The 17,145-nt window shown below is 40.8% G+C and overlaps 1 protein-coding gene across 1 annotated transcript in view; it reads left to right on the top strand.

The window, feature by feature from the left end:
• The first annotated feature begins 746 nt into the window (after positions 1–746).
• Positions 747–17,145, top strand: part of GLG1 (golgi glycoprotein 1) — a 122,602-nt gene continuing 106,203 nt past the window's right edge. The window contains exon 1 of the mRNA XM_043898045.1: positions 747–1,211. Within this exon, the coding sequence (XP_043753980.1) occupies positions 768–1,211 (444 nt within the window). The 5' untranslated portion in view covers positions 747–767. The remainder of the gene's footprint in view (positions 1,212–17,145) is intronic.

The raw sequence follows: 17,145 nt of genomic DNA, 5'->3' as shown, positions 1-17,145 counted from the left end.
TTAACCTGAGACCTCAGCATGTTTTCCTATTTCCTCCTTCAAATGTGGGTTTAAATTCTGGCTTAAAATCTGGCTCAGACACAAAGAGTTTCCTGGTTTATTCATAATATTGGCTATAACTTTTTGAATCCCATATTGTGGGCCAGGCACTTTATTTCTTATCTTCACAATTATACTTTACATTAGAGTTCCTCCTCTGCCTTCTCAGACGAGGAGGCTCAGAGAACTTAGAAGATTTGTCTAGTCTGCCAAGAGCTAGAATAACGGGCTCTTTCTTCTGGAACCAGTGCTCCTATCCCTGATTCAGCGCTGCCTTCTTCTCTGGGTAAGAGAAGCTTCTGAGGCAGATGGAAGGAAGCAGGGAGAAGTGCCAGAAGAGGTTGTTAGATACCGGAATACACCGTATTCGTGTAAGGCTCACCTCTACACATAAAGTTTTTTCTTTCAAGTCGTAGAACGGGTGACACACTCTACCGGCCATCTTGGTTGTGGCAATCACAATCCTTTTTTTTTTTTCAATTTTTCGGCGACGGACAACCAAGGAAATTAGACAAAGCGGCCCTCCCCAGGGATCTGAAGGAGCGCCAGGGACGCCCAGCGTCCCCTCCCGCCGGCCGAGGTCCCTGTCGCGGGCCCTCTGAGCGCGGCGGCTCGCGCTGGGCGCCCAGCGGTGGGAGGGGTTCGGAGGGGCCCCGCCCCGCCCCGCCCCGCCCCCTCATTTAAATACGCGGTGCCGGCGGGCACGTCGAGCTCGCCGCGGACTCAAGATGGCGGCGTGTGGACGTGTACTGAGGATGTTCCGCTTGGCGGCGGCGCTGCCGCTGCTGCTGCTCGCGGCGGCCGGCGAGCAGAAAATCCAGGGCCTGGGCGGCCACGGCCAGGGCCCGGGCCCGGGGAGCAACCTTCTTCCCCTCGGGGCGCAGCCGGGAGGCGGCGTGCTGCCGGGTCAGCTCCTGCTGCCTCAGTCATCTCAGTTGCAGCAGCAGCAGCCGCCGCCTCAGCAGCAGCAGCCGCCTCAGCAGCAGCAGCAGCCGCCGTTCCCCGCGGGCGGGTCTCCGGTCCGGCGGGGCGGAGCAGGGCCCGGCGGGGCTGGCGGGGGCTGGAAGCTGGCGGAGGAAGAGTCCTGCCGGGAGGACGTGAGCCGCGTGTGTCCCAAACACACCTGGAGCAACAACCTGGCGGTGCTGGAGTGCCTACAAGACGTGCGAGAGGTGAGGCGCCGGGCGCCGGGCGCGCAGGCCTGGCCGCCGCGGACGCCGGGCGGCCTGGGCAGCCGCTGACGCCGCGGCAGCGCCTCTCGCTTCCTCTGCGCGGCCGCCCGCTCCCCGGCGCGCTCCGGGGAGGGGACCTCACCCCCAGCCCTCACTCGCTCCCGGGCGGGGGTCTGGGACGCCCACCCCGGCTCCCGGCGGCCGTCGGCCGAGGCCCAGAGCGGGTCTATGTTTGCTCCGGTCTTTTGTGTGACGCTCTAAGCGCGGTGGCTCCTCGGTGAAGATCTGTGTAGGATTTTGCCACCCTTTTCGATGTGGGTAATTTGTAGCAGCTCTTTAAAACGTGAAAAATGGTTGGCGTACTTCAGCTGGTAAAGAATGCCCTGCTGTTTATTGGCAGTAGATAATGTTTGTTTAGACAGCTCGGGTTCTGTTCTGATGTGTATTGTAGTCTGCAGCCAGATTTACTGTTTATACCCTATTTTTCTGTAATTCAGAAATTCCTGTTATTTACCAGCTGCTGAAACTAATATATGCTTTTCTTTTTTTTCTTCACGTCTTTTGGTCAATTTGTAATGAATCCCAAGTGTAAGCTGTTACTCCGAGTGATTTAGAGTCCCAAAGCTTGAAAAGTTGAGGCAACGTTTGAAGCTGGGCTGTGAGGTCTTTGCTTTTCTGATCTTTTTGCCTGTCTGACTGTATCTCTTAATGCCGTCTTGCTTTGATGTTCTTTGATGCCATTCAATTTAGTAACACAGAATTCTTCTCTAGGTTTAATGCTGCAGACGTTAAGTGCATTGTTGACAGTTATCAAAGTTGGGGAGCAGATCTCGTAGGGGCACTTTTTTTTTCCCCCTCAACGTTTAAGCATATAAAAGGCCCATAAGTTGACGAGTAGAATGAAACCACTGCTTGATACAGTTTTATTTGGGAAATTGTTATCAGAATTGCCTAAGATCTTCATGGTCACAGGAAGACCATTGGTTTGTAGAAAAAGGTTAGTCTTGGCAGTTCCCTCCCCTCCCCACCCCCCCATCCCACTGTGATATTTGCTCTGGTAGTCCATACAGAGTAATTTACAGGAGGAAAAGATATGCATGCTCAGGGGACAAAGAGAAAGGAAATTTCTAGAGCCACCAGAAATGTGGGGCTTTAGATGGCTCATCTACAATTTGAAAATTAGAAAAAGAATCCCTTGTTCTTTATTCTTCACCTACTCCTCTAGTCAATAGAGCTCAGATTCTTAACTGTGTCAAGCTTCTTGAAATTTTCTGTTTGGCCATTGAGGATGTAAAATACATGCTGTTCTCTCAAACTAGGATGGTAATGTTGAAGACCAAACATTTGGTGAGTATGTGGCAGAAACAGGATGTTATTAGGGAAAGTGGCCCTTTCTAGAAGTACATCTTTCTTGACATGTATTAGGGACATGTGGATTCTGTCACTCACAGGAGCAGTCTTCCTCTGTCATACTTGTAGAAGTTTGTAGCAGCGTGTATAATCCATAAATAACAGATTTGACCACTTTTTGAGTCTGTTTAGTTAGATACTGTATTTCTTGCATTACATACTGTAAAAAACCTGGCCTGAAAGTGTAGTTCCTGTAGTTCCACCTTTGAGTGTAAGACTCTCAGCAGGGTTATTGTTTCGGTAACTACATTTTCCTTCCTTTATGGGGATGTTATTTAAACTCTTTGAAGGTAGTTACTAGGTCCTGTATTTCCTTTGTAGCTTTCCAGAGTACCTAATTCAGTGCCTAGATTCAGTAAATAGTGTTGACTGATTGAAGGTGACGTAAACTAATGAAGTCTGTTTTATGGAAGAAAAGATGTCATGTAAATTGAAGGAGGGGGCTTTTGGAGGGCAGGGGCTTTTCCAAATTTCTAGTTTAATTTTTCTCCTATTTTATATACATAAAAATTAAAAGAAGAGTACCACAAACAACTATGTATATTCTTTAAGAGATGCAACTAGTTTTAAACTTTTTTTTCCCTTTAAAGACAGCAAAAAGAAATTTTACTCCACTTAGAGAATTAGTTAGATCTAATTTATGCGTGTGAACGCACATAAGAAAGTAAACTAGTCACGTTTGAAATGAAAGTATGGAACGTGTTTTGTATGTGCTTTTTGGTATGTAGGACTGTTTGATAGGAACGTAGACATTTGTGCTTCTTTATTGCTTTGGATACTTATTTGGGGGAAGATTGTTCTCTGTGTTCTTGCTGTTAGTATTTCGAAAATGCAAAGCATATGACTCTTTATATGGTAGGGTAGTAAACCATATTTTTATTTTGAAGCAGCATGGGTATATGGTGTTAGGTTAAGTCTTAAGTTCAGATATTTTAAGGTTCCCTTTAGTGTTCAAAGTTATGCATTAATGCGCTTACAGAATCTATTTGAAGGTGTTTATAGTTACCTTTAAATAATTTCAATGGATACTTACAGTTTGTCTAATGTGTGGTATGCCAGCAAATTAAAATTTTGTGTGTAACCTATAAGTTAAACAGCATATAGACTAAGATTAGTTCACAAATTTTCTGGTTTTTTTTGGTTACTATTTTGAAGATACATGTTGTGAGGAATTTTTCTTTCTTTTTTTTAACCCTCTCAGATGAGTCATGCCTTTTAAAAGGTCAAGTATACCCAGTGGGCCTGCCATTACATAGTGGGTATATTAGCAGTAATGATGGAATAGTAGTCCTGGTTACGTGTGTGTCTCTGTATGTAGTTAGCAGTAGTTCTTGTTACAAGAACATATAACTAGTTCACATACATATACTTTCTAGTATAAGTAAAAGGAAAAATACACCCTGGGCTGTTCTGGCAGTTAGAGGAAAAGTAATACCAAAGGAAGAGAAGGTACTGTTGTCTGGTTTAGTGTTTGATAAAAAAAAGACATGCTTTATGTTGAGTAATTTTAAAATACTTTATATGTTTTTGGCTGAAATGACAGAAGTTTCACATGGAGATTTTGATTCTTTAGAAGTTTATTAATGATGTGCATAGTTTTTCTTAGTTTTTGTTGTTGTTAGATTTTTTAAAAAAGAAACAAAAACTTTCTAATACATGTACAGAAGTAGCAAGAATAGTTTGACGACTTCCTTCCCTGTACGCATCACCCAGCTTAAACTGTCCCCACTTTGTTTTTAATCACAGGGGTTGGGAGAATGGCAACCAAGTTTTAAAGCAAGCCCCAGACACTATGTCATTTCATTTATGAATACTTCAGTGTAAGTCTCTGATAAGGACTTAGAACAAGATAAAACCAGAACCTGATTGTTATTTTTTAGTATTTAGAAGCATTATGGCGACTTCCCTGGCTGTCCAGTGGTTAAGACTCCCTACTGTTAATGCAGGGGCATAGGTTTGATTCTTGGCTTGAGAACTCTGCTGCACAGCTCAGCCAAAATAAAAGCATTATGAATATTTCTTCTGAATTTCTTGGTACCTTATTTTGATATATCAGTTTCAGGTTATACATTTTTTACCACTTTCTATACACAGAGTGAATGCTTTGTAAATATTCATTTAAGATGGACTGTAATATATATTGAAGAGGAATTACATTACAAACTGTAAACCTGCTTTGACTCATAGGTGAACAGTTTCTTTTTCTATTCGTAGTCTTTCTCTTAACTTTATCCTAAGATAGTAGGCCACAGTATCTGTAGTATTTATCCTGTGAGGTGAATAGTGTTATCTTATTATCTTAGTTGAGAAGCAGACTCAGAGAGATGAAGTAACTTGTCCAGTGTTCTATCCTGACCTAAGTGGTAAGGCTTGTATTCAGAAAGTTCTCTCTGACTTCAAAGATTGTACTCTTTCTAATCCACCATGGATGATTGCAGCTAGGAAAATTAGTATATGGCTGTTGAGAATGCCAGGGGTTCATAAATGGACACAAAGTGAGAAGAGTAGCCTGGAATTAGAATTCTCTTTTCCTCACTACCAAGAACAGTTGGGTAACAGTAGCATCTTAGCATTGGAGTATTGTATAGATTTCTCAGGTAGACAGACCAACATCATTAGACAAAGCTAATTTAATTATTAATCTGAGTCCATTACAAGAGCTTCTGCTTCATGAGAAGATTTGCAGATTCCATGTTACCTTAAGCACACTTTGTACAAGTATAATGGAAGAATTTAGATGCATTCCCCTACTATTTGTATTGAATCAATGGAACACCACGAAGAGTAAATTAGGACTAGAACTGGCACTGCTGTTAACTAATTGTAGGACTCTTTCTCCGTCCCATTCATGCAGCAACACTTTATGCTCTTTCTTAGTGACTCATGCACCAGGCCCCTTCTCCTTCATCCCAGGTCCCTCTAGGTTCTGGATGATTACTGCATCCAGCCATCGGATGGGAAAAGAGAAGATAAGAGGACTGCACTAGAGTTTTCCAAGCTTGGACTGGGCTTGGAAGTGTGTGTGTGCTCAGCAGTCGTGTCCGACTCTGCAACCCCTATAGACTGTAGCCTACCAGGCTCCTTTGTCCGTGGGATTTCCCAGGCAAGAATACTGGGGTGGGTTGCCTTTCTCTTCTCCAGAGGATCTTGCTGACCCAGGGATTGAACCCGTATCTCCTGCATTGGCAGGCGAATTCTTTACCACTGAGCCGCCAGGGAGAGCCAGTCATTTTACCACTGAGTCTCAGTTTCCTCACGTGTACAATTAACAGTTTTCAAGACCCCTTTTATTTGTTCTGTATTAGTTGTTTTCTTTGTATTCTGTCTGTATGTATTTTATAGTTTGTAGAATTTATGTGTGTACCATTTTGTTCATTCATGGGTGAAAATAGTGAAATGAATAATGCAAACAGCAATTAATCCAAACATTGTTTGACTTTAGGATATATTATGATTTTGTTTGGGCCAACATGGAATTGCCTCCTGTGCTGACTCTCAGTGGTTGGAAGCAGTCTAACCACATAATCAAGGTGTTATTGATCTGTTATGCACTTACCATAGGGGAAGAGCACTAGTATTTTAAGATACCAGCATTGCTTACAGTTGGTTTGATAAATGGGATTGTGATCAGGAAACAGTTGTATAAGAGAGTGTTCATTACTGCATGTGACACGGGCAGTGAATCCTTTAGAGCAATGAAAAGAGCACAGAACTAGGATTTAGACTTGGATGGAGCCCAGCTCTGCTACTCTTGGCTTAAAAATCATACCACCACTTTTTTTTACCCTTAAGTAGGGACAGTTAAGTAGTGATGGACAGGGCAAGAGGAGAGGATGAGATGGTTGGATGGCATCACTGACTTGATGGACATGAGTTTGAGCAAACTCTGGAAGTTGGTGATGAACAGGGAAGCCTGGCGTGCTGCAGTCCATGGGGTCTCAAAGAGTCGGACATGACTGAGCGACTGGACTGAGCTGAACTGAGGGACAGTTTAACCCTGTTGTAAGTGAACATATACATGAGTTCCTTTTTTTTTTCCTTCCAATTTTATTTTATTTTTGGTCCCACCACATGGCTTGCAGGATCTCAGTTCCCCAACCAGTGGGAACTTGGGCCATGATAGTGAAAGCGCCAAATTCTAATCACTAGATCACCGGGGAACTCCCTACATGAGTTTGAATTTGATGTGCTAGTTATATTTTTCTTTTTTTACATTAAACAAAATATGTGACCATTGAAGTAGGCAATATCAACACATACCACTAGAAATCATCTTGTTTACCACCTATGGTACATGCTTTGGAAGACTGGGTTATCACCTAAGATCCTTTCGGCTTTGGTACTCTGTGATTCTGTCATCTGTAGCACTATAAAACACAAGCAAGGAGGTCATAAGCACAAGTGAAAAGGAAAGATGCTTGAGAAATTAAAGGACTGTACTGACTCAAGTAGAGAGTTTGAGAATTTCTTGAGTTCAGATTATAAAGGGTCTTGCTTGCACCATTGTTCTTCAAGTAAAGCCCAGAAATGGGGTGTGTTTTTATCCCAACCTGAGATAAAAATATTCCTGCAGATAATTGAGTTACTTGTAAAATAGCACTGTCACTTAGGCAATGAACTTTTTAAGAAGTCTCTTGATAAGAATGCTTTCCCGCAAATAGGTGCTTAATAATTCATTGTTCTTTGGAAGAAAATAAAGAACAGTCCAAGAGATGAGATGGTTCATTCTCTTTGTACTTTTCTTCTAATGTGTTCAAAACAAATTTCATCAGCAACGATCCCCCCAGAAAACTTCTCCTGCTTATATGAGAAATGTATTTTAAAGAGAAGCCATTAAGATGACTTGTATAATGTCGTGCAAAGTAATTTCTCTTCCTTCAGCAAACATTTATTGAATGCGTACTATGTGCAACTCACTGTGCTAAAGGTTACAAATGTGTGATAATAGTAGCATTTATCGAGGGATTTTTGTTTGCCTTATTCTGAGGTACCGGATGTTTTCTAGGTGTTATGTATCTCATTTAATTTTATGAAAAATGTGTCATTAGTATTATTTTAATGATTACTATTTTTTAAATGAGGGCGTTGCCTCGGGGCCAGTAAACAGTGGAATTAAGATCTGAAAGCAAGTCTTCTCCAACTGTAAAATGGCTCACACCCCTCCCCATCCCTGTGGCAGTCAGCATGGTAATCATGTGGCTACTGAGCAGTTGCAGTAGGAGTAGTCTGAGTTGAGATGTGCTGTAAGTGTAAAATACACATTTGATTTTGAAGACTTTGCACACGTAGGAAAATAAACTGTTTCAGTTTTTGTCGGGGGACATGCTGCACGCCTTGGGGAATCCACACCCAGGATCAAACCCTGGCCCTCAGCAGTGAAAACGTGGAGTCCTGACCACTGGACCACCAGGGGAGTCTCATCTCTTTTTATATTGATTATGTGTTCACATGATAATACTCTGGATATATTAAGTTAAAAACATTAAAGCCAGTTTTACTTTTTAATTTTCAATGTGACTACTAGAAGACATAATATATGTGGCTCCATTATATTCCTATTGGGCAGCACCAGTCTGGACGAAGTAAAAGATATCTTTATTAAGACCATAATGCAAGTTATAAAGTAGTAAGTACCATAAGAGAAGAATAAATTAAATTCTATGAGCATATGGTAGAGAAAGTGGTTGGGAGAATCCGTATAAAGCCCGTCAGTGCTCTCATTCTTAAATTGTTGTTCGTATCATGAAATTCTTAATTTAGCCACCTTAAAATGCCTGCTGATCTGGTTAATGGATGGATGTCATCTCCCTCATGCTGAATTTATGAGTTGTCAGGGGTACAATAGCTCCTTCAGATTGAGAGGAGCTAAACTCATAAAACTGAAAGTCAGTAAGTGACTCATCTTTATTTGGTTGAGTTAGATATATTTAAAACTTAAAAAGAATCTCAAGTGATGGTCCTCAGAACTGTGCCAGTACTTACCCTTGTATCTGCATTAAAATAGAGTGTAGAGAACAAGAAGTGTGGACTAGAATCTAAAAACAATGAATTAAGAGAACCAGGCATTTATTTTCACTCAGCTTTAATAATTTTACTAAAGTTAGAAAATTAGATCAACTGCATGGTGCTTACAGTAACCTATAAATTCTCCTGTTGGAGGATTGAATAACATTATAACTCTATGTAGGGAGAGTCATAGTGAAAATGGGTACTGGATCTATATCCTTGTGAAATAGAACAAATTCTTTAAAACATTTTTGTGTTCCTTTAAAAATAAATAAAAAACATATGTGATGCATACTTTAAATCATAAGATAAACAGTGAAGTAAAATACGTGAGAGAAATTAACCAGGAGAATGTACATATGTTATAAATCAATTTAAATGCAGAATTACAAAAAAAAAAGAAAAAGAAAAAATCATATTTAAAGAAAATGCTCTGATGTCTAGAAAGGTTTCGTTTGTAATTTAGCTTAGAAAGTCACGCACAGAACTTCCACAGTTCCTACGCCAGCCAAATCAGCTCTGCAATGTGATGAACAATACGAAGTGAATAAAAACTTTGAGAAGGGAAAAGGGGACGTAATGGAGAGTTTTAATCAGGCATAGAGTCCGCCGTTTGTTAACTAATGGCCGTCTGCTGAGCAGACCTACTGCACATGAAATAATCTTTCAGGGTCCTTTCAACATGTGACGCTCTTCATAGCAGAAGCTGTGGAATGAGTGGGAAAAGAGTGGGTTCTGGAACTACAGTCTGGATTCAAATCCTCGCTCACTTAATACCTAGTGTGACCTTGGACAGATTTCTCTTCAGCCTTCACTTTTCTTATGTGTAAAGTTGAGGTATAAAACCTACTTCCACAGGGTTATGATGAGAATGAAAAAAAATTTAAATATTCATCAGATTGTACTTGCTCATCAGTGATCCTTTGTTGTTGCAGATGACACCCTTCAAGATATGGCTGTATGTTCACTGTCTTAGGAGAAATGTGAACTGTAATGTGCTGTACCTTTTATATAATCCATCCAGGACTTCTTTACAAAGGCTGTAGTTGAAGAGCAGTAAGGTCAAAAACTTTTATGGAGCCTTTACCAGGTATTTAAAATGTATACAATTTGAGGTTGTGGAGGTAAAGGAGTGAATTCCTTGAGTGAAGGAATTCAGTTCTACCAAGTGTTCTTTCATTTTCTAGGCCTAAATAATGCCAAAATTTGGGATATACTGCCTATCAAGACAAAGGCAATCTCTGTTCTCAGATGTGAGGGGGAAAAAAACATTCTATTCCTAAGACGGTACTGCTTAAAACATCCTCTCTCTGTAGATTGGAATGACTAAATAGCTGTTTTATCAGCTGAGAAACAGAAGGAATTGATCCTTATCTTTTTGCCCTTTGTAAAACAAGATAAATATAAAAATTGCATAAATTTTCCTGCAAGTTGGCAACTTTTCAGAGGGAAAGTAAAATGGAAGGATTTATAAATTGCTAAGTTGGGAACATTCGCTGGCCTGTGAAACAGTCTATATTAAAGTATAAATACATAAGTTACTCATACATTAAAAACAACACAAGGTATTTTCAGTATGTAAGCCTTCTTTCTGATGTTATTAGGTAGTAGAGTTAGTTGTGAATAGTTTCAAAATAGCTAGAATTCCACAATCTCTTTTTAAAATTTATTTGCTAGATTAAGACGTGACTGACGTGTGTATAGATAAAAACGTTTAGTGTGTAGAATTGCTGGTTTTCTTTCTTAAATCATTATAAGAAGTTTCAAGAATTTATAGGATTGTCTATTGGTTTTCAACTTGGAAATATCATCTGATGCAGAAGAAATTAGCAGTGAAAGCAGAAGTCAGGAGATGGGTATGGTTCCTTCCTCTTTAGGAAATAAATTTGGTCTCAGGTTGCTTCTCCGTTCTCCAGCTCTGCTTCACACTAGCTCCCTCTGTGACATCCTACTGTTTGCTACCCCTCCTCTGCCGAGTAGTTCATGGCTTCCAGAGAGTACCAAGTTACAGCTGTTGAGTTTACAGGCTTTTCATGTAAATATTGTTTGTTGGCAAAGATTTTACATTCAGTGATTTGAGTAGTTTCAGCCCTAGACTGTTGCTCCTTATCTTTCCCTTTGCACCAGCCCACTGTCCCTCCCCACTACCAGCTCTCCTTTAAGCGTTGTTTTCTGGCTTGTTTTTACTAGCAGATTTAACCATAAGAATTACTAATGTTTGAGATCAAACCATCTGTCCTAAAGGAAATCAGTCCTGAATATTCATTGGAAGGACTGATGCTGAAGCTCCAATACTTTGGCCACCTGATGCAAAGAACTGACTCACTGGAAAAGACCCTGATGCTGGGAGGGATTGGGGGCAGGAGGAGAAGGGGACGACAGAGGATGAGATGGCTGGATGGCATCACCGACTTGATGGACATGAGTTTGAGTGAACTCCGGGAGTTGGTGATGGACAGGGAGGCCTGGTGTGCTGCGATTCATGGGGTTGCAAAGGGTCGGACATGACTGAGTGACTGAACTGAACCAATCATGTTTATAAAAAGCAGCTTCATATGGTTCAATCAGTTGTTAATCCTTGTTCAGATTTTGAGTAAATAGTAGCTGCTTCTGTGGCAGTATTCATTGTTTCTTTTTGTATCATCTTAAAGTATTGTGTTAGTCAGTGGTGTCTGGCTCTTTGTGACCCCATGGACTTTGGGCTGCCAGGCTCCTCAGTCCATGGGATTCTCCAGGCCAGAATACTGGAGTGGGTAGCCATTCCCTTCTCCAGGGGATCTTCCCAACCCAGGGATCAAACCAGGTCTCCTGCATTGCAGGCAGATTCTTTACCATCTGAGCCATCAGGGAAGTCCATCATCTTAATATCAAGAGTTAAAAGCAAGGGGATAGGAGAAATTTAGTCATTTTGGTGTAGGACTTTCATCTGGGGAATCTTCCTGAAATTGTTTTCCCCGGCTTCTCTTTTGGTTTATCTGCCCCTAAGGTTAAAAGAAGGGAACCAGTGTAGATTGTTTTATACTTTTACTTATTTGTGAAATATTTACTGAGCACTCACTATATGGGTTAACTAATAAATAGTATGATTTTTTGGCATTTAGAAAAGGTGACTTGAGAGTTTTGTTTCTTAAAAAATAATGTGTTCTGAAAAACTTTTCTTACTTCGCTCACAATAGGGGAGATGTGGAACTAGGTATAAATGTCAGAGGACTCACCAAATACACTTGCTTTTGAAAAACGGAATTACTCTGAGTTAAATTGTGGTCTAACATTTAGTTTATGGAATGCTTGTAATCTCATTTTGAGCTCTTGATAATGGTATGTAGTGGATAGGACAGATACCAACCTTATTTTATAGGCAGAAACACTGCAAGAATCAGATGGGTTGTGATTTGCCCAAGTCATATAAGTATTAAGATATGGAGCTTAGACTTCCGAACTCTTTTGAAGTTTTAAATTTTAAAATCCAAGTCTTTTAAAACTTAAAATCTGTTTTTTTTTTTTGTTGTGTATTACCACAACAATTATTGTTCTGATAATTTTCACATTTATATAAATGATATGTTTTCATATTTTTAAAATATTTTTATAGCCCATTTTAATTTAAATATGCCAAGGAATATTTGAAAACATGCTGTGTGCTTCTGTCCCTCAAATCATTTTTCTGTTTCTCCTCTCCTGGGCACTCATCTTACATAGGTTAGAGTGGTTGAATTGCTTGCTGTCATCTCAGCCATGAGGCTCTGCTCTTCACCCTCCTCTCCCCACCAGCAGTGCGTTGGTCCCCCCCGCCCCCCACCATCTTTCATTTTGCATTATTACTATACTAAATACTATGTATTTTTTAGGGTTATAGATCTTTTCTTCTGTGGTTTTCGGTCTGCTATTAATGCCAGCTGTCCAGTGTATCTTTTATTTTAGATACTCTAGTTTCATCTGTAGAAGTTTGATATGTATCTGATATATACCATTTCTGTCTTCCTTGTGTTCATATTTTCCTTTACAACCTTGAATGCTTTTTGTAACAGCTGTTTTAAGGTCCTTATCTGCTCATCCTATCACCGGTCATTTCTTGGTCTTTCTCTACTGATGAGGTTTTCTTCTGGTGCTCACAGTTCTACTCCTTTGCCTGCGTGGTGTTTTTTCTTCTTCTGTTTTTGGCTGAGTGTTGGTCATTGTGTATTTTACATCTCTGCTGCATTTTGTTGAATTCCTGAGGAGTGTTGGCTCTTGTCTGGCACACAGGTTACATGCAGAGACTCTTTTTGAGACTTCTAAACTTTGCTGAGGCAAGTCCAGAGCAGCCTTATAGCCCAGGCCTGATTTGATCTGCTCTGAGATGCGAACCTCCTCAGTTCCCGGGTTGTGTGAGGGCTCTCCTTTCTGGCTGGTGGGAACGTGCTCCCTGCCCTGCGTGAGCTTCGAGAGTTCTGTGGCGGCTTGGCTTCCCAGTCTCATTCCCACTGCAGGCGCGCAGGGTACAACCTGACTCAAGAGACCCCTCTGACGTTCTCCTCGGCCCTTTGTGCAGCCCCTGTCCCTTACCCGCTCTGTCTTGCAACCTTTGGCCGCCTTGGAGCCCCTGCGCTTTGACTTCTCTGCTCAGCAAGTACCCCGGAGTCTACTTGGGTTCCCCTCCCTGTGCTGCCGTCTGGAAACCCCTTCCTGGCGGTAAGCTGGGTAACCGGCAGGCTCACGGTGTCTCCCTTCTCTCCCTCATTTTAGGCTTACGCTGCCTGTTGTCCCACGACTGAAATTTATTTCATATATTGTGCCCAGTTGTTAATTACTACGATGGCATTTTCTGTGGTAATTAATCCTTCATGAGCTGGAGTAGAAATCACCATCCCTTGAGTTTTAACTTGTGACATCTCAAAAGGAAATTAGGAGAATTTGTTAGAAAAGGAGATTGAGAATTATTTATTAAAATTGCAAATGTATCTTTTGACAATTCTGCTTCTGAAAATTTATGCATAACAGTATGGTCAATATGTAGAAGGTATTAAATTGAAGCTTTGTTTTTTTTTTTCCGTAATAGCAAACAATTGGAAACAACGTAACACCCTTCAATAAAGGAGTGATTAAATAAATTACTGTGCATCTTTACAATGAACTATTGTATTGCTGTGGAAAAGAAGCTCCTTATGTCATGTATGGAAAGATCTCCAAGATCTGTTACTAAATTAGGGAAGTAAAGTTATTGCTTGTTATAGTATACTATCATTTTTGTAATCAAACAGGAAAAATAAGATTAAAAGTATTTATCAATATTTGCTTGTATTTGCATTAGAATGCTCCAGAAGGATACCGAAGAAATTAGGGCTAATGGAGGATAAAAATAGGTGGGAAACTTTCCATTATATTCTTTTATTTTTATTTATTCTTTTATATTTTTAATTTATTTTTTGTCTATGTGATGTGATTTTTGGGATTTTAGTTACACCACCAGGGATTGAACTCAGGCTCATGGCAGTGGAAATGCCAAGTCCTAACTACTGGACCACAAGGGAATTCCCTATATTTTTGATTTTTTAAAAAACATTTGAGCTATTATGTATGTGTTACCTATTTAACTTTTTTTTATTTTTAATTAAGATAAAGATATATTTTTTCCATTACTCATGTTGACAAAACTACCTTAGATGAGAGTTCCACAGGTATAATTTCATTTTGTGTCAAGGTCAGCTTGTTTGTACCTGGGTTGAGCCAAACCTTTTACCAACTTAGAAGATAAAACATTTCCTTAATACATGGTTTAGGGCAAAACTAACTGCCATTATGCCAAACCCCAAAACACAGTGGCTTAACACAAGAGAGGTCGTGAAGACTAGCTGGTGACCTGGAGACCTGGTCCCTCCCCGTTTGTGGTTGCATTTCCTGGGGCTGTGGGGCAGAAGCTTCTGCCTTCAGGCAGACAAGAGAGTTAGGCGCCCTGGCCTGCTGCTTTTTTTTTTTTAAACTCCTTATTACCCTTCCTTTCTTGTAATTCACACACACCATAGAATTCACCCTTTCCACCACAAGTTCTTAAAAGCCCTGGCCTCGTCAGCCTGGTGAGAAGTGCTCACGCGCAGCGCAGGGGGCTGGGCGAGGCGCTCCTGACAGTCCTCGCCGGCGGCGCGCTCCTCAGCTGCCTGGGCTGGTCAGCTCAGGTTCGTGTGCCGGCCTTGGGTTTGTCACACCGGAGCAGTTCTGCTGCTTCCCATTTTCTCTAGGAAAGGTGAAAGTTGTTGATGAACAGTCAGATTTCTCTTTGCTGTGCTCTAAGTGTGTGGAGATACTTCCTTGTGATCGGTTTCTGGTGTTAACAGTCTCTTTGACTGAACTGTGGACGCAGTCTCAGCCTTGTGTGGTGACCCCACTTCCAGTTTTACACTTGCTAACTGTCGGACCTTGCGTCCTATGTGGTGGTAAGCCCCGGGCCCTGAGGTAATGGAGCAGTCTCCCCTCTTCCTTCCTTTGTTTCTGGCCCTCTGGTTTTTAATCCTCCCTCCCTCCTTTTCCTGGCACCTAGGGGATTCGTCTTTCTCTTGAGTTCATCTGTGCCTTTAAAAGAACTTCGTGTTTACTGTCAAAGACTTCAAGTTCTGAACATACATGTATTTCTAGAACCTGAAGTTCGTGACTTTTGAGGCAGCTCATTCTTTGGATAAATGACTTTGTTCAAAAGGGACCAGGAAATAGACTAACGTTTATTGGGCAACTGCTGTGTGCTTGTGTACATAATTTTACTTAATCACCACTGTTACTGCAAGAGGTGATTCAGTTTTAGCCCTCACTTTATTATGGAATAGTTCAAACATACAGAAAGCTTTTTTAAAAACTCCTACATTGATCGCTCATATACCCACCCACTAAAATTTCACCATTAACATTTTACTATATTTGCTTTATCACATAAATGTTTTAAACATTTTCTGTAAGCTGTATGAAAAAATTATGTTCCATGTCAGTTTTAATTCATAGCTTTTCTTGTGCTTAATAAAAACAAAACACTCTCCTACTGCCAGAACTTTAAAAAGTCAAAAAATGAAAACTTGCATCTTAGTTAAAAGCAACTGTATTTATTTTGTATTAGTCTTTTTCCCCCCTCCTCAAAGAGTTTGGGAAAGACAGTGTCTTTCTGAAGGAGGTCTTCTCATTCTGCTTCGATGAGCCAGAATCCTTAGACTTTGCTTTTTTCCCTCAGTTTCTAAAGATGTTATTTTCACAGTCATCTTTTTCTAGATATGGCCTTTCCGTTATTGTATCCGTTTATGTTACTGAAAAGGAATTCCAGGATTCAGGGTATACCTAGCCTGGAAAATTGAGCTTTCTCCTGAATGGCTGACCCTGTGACTTGTCGTGGCAATGCAAATTGACAAGTGCTGGAACTTTTTGCTATTTTCCTGTGAGTTTAACAATGCCGTGTAATTGGTGGTTTATACATTATTTTGAGATAATAGTAAATTCACTCTTTAGATTAATTAGAACATACAAGTAGAGTGTAGCAGAAGTGCAGATTATGGGTTCCTCGGAACTAGTATTGTCCATCATTCAAAATAGTTGTTTAGTAACTTAGTTATAATAATAATAGCCTGTATAGGATGTTGTTAACCTTTTGATATGTCTATGTTTAGTTTACTTTTCAAGAAATTCCAAATTTTGTTTCTCTGTTGGATGATTTGGTGATGATAAATCAGTTCTGTAGGCATGCTGAAGTCTAGACACGGGTTTATTCTTGCTGTGCGTTGCCTATGCTTCCTGGACTCGGACGATGGCTGGTGTCTTCCCCACCAGCAAATTGAAAACTTGCTGGGCAGGCACTTAAACTCCCTCCTTTGAAATGGACTCTTGGTACCCGGTTCTGCGAGTCGCGCAGCCTAGTTTGGAAAGTCGGTGCTGGCTCAGGCTGATGGGAGGCTCCAGTCTCTTAGCTGCGGAAGCCGAGCAGTGGGAGACGGCGGCTTGAGGTGGCGTGTGTCTGAGCGCTCGAAGGAACGCTGCTGGTCTGGCTGTCCTGTGGGGTCAGCGGATTACCTGATGTCAGGTTAGTGTCCCAGGGAAGAGTTGTGGCTCCTTTATTCAAGGTTTAGAACAGTTTATGAACAAGTATTTAAATGTTGTTTTTAGATAATTTGAAAGTATTCCCGTTAACATATGAATAGCTAGTTTGATATTTGTATGTAAAGTTGGATTAGATTTGATACTTTGGATTAGGCTTCATAGGCTGCTTTTTATGTTAATGAATAAACGTAGTAATAGAAACCTTCTGCTGTTAGGCACCTTCACCATTTAACTTAGCTTGAGGGCCTTGACCTTGTATTTACTTTAAACCTTTATCCTGGGTAATTACTCAGTACCATTTTTAAACAGGTTCTTTGTTTATACCACTGTCATTTTACACCCTTTCTCCCTCATTTAGTTTTGAGCAAATTGCCTAATGTCTCTGGATATAATACTGGAGGTAAAACACAGAATAGTTGGAGTCCTTGTTTAAATTCCTTTTGAAAAACCAAGTTGAAATCCTTTTTTAAAA

The sequence above is a fragment of the Cervus elaphus genome, chromosome 4 (assembly GCF_910594005.1).
Source record: "Cervus elaphus chromosome 4, mCerEla1.1, whole genome shotgun sequence".
Taxonomy (NCBI): domain Eukaryota; kingdom Metazoa; phylum Chordata; class Mammalia; order Artiodactyla; family Cervidae; genus Cervus; species Cervus elaphus.
Note: the sequence above shows the minus strand (reverse complement) of the source record. Positions and strands in the feature narration are given on the sequence as shown.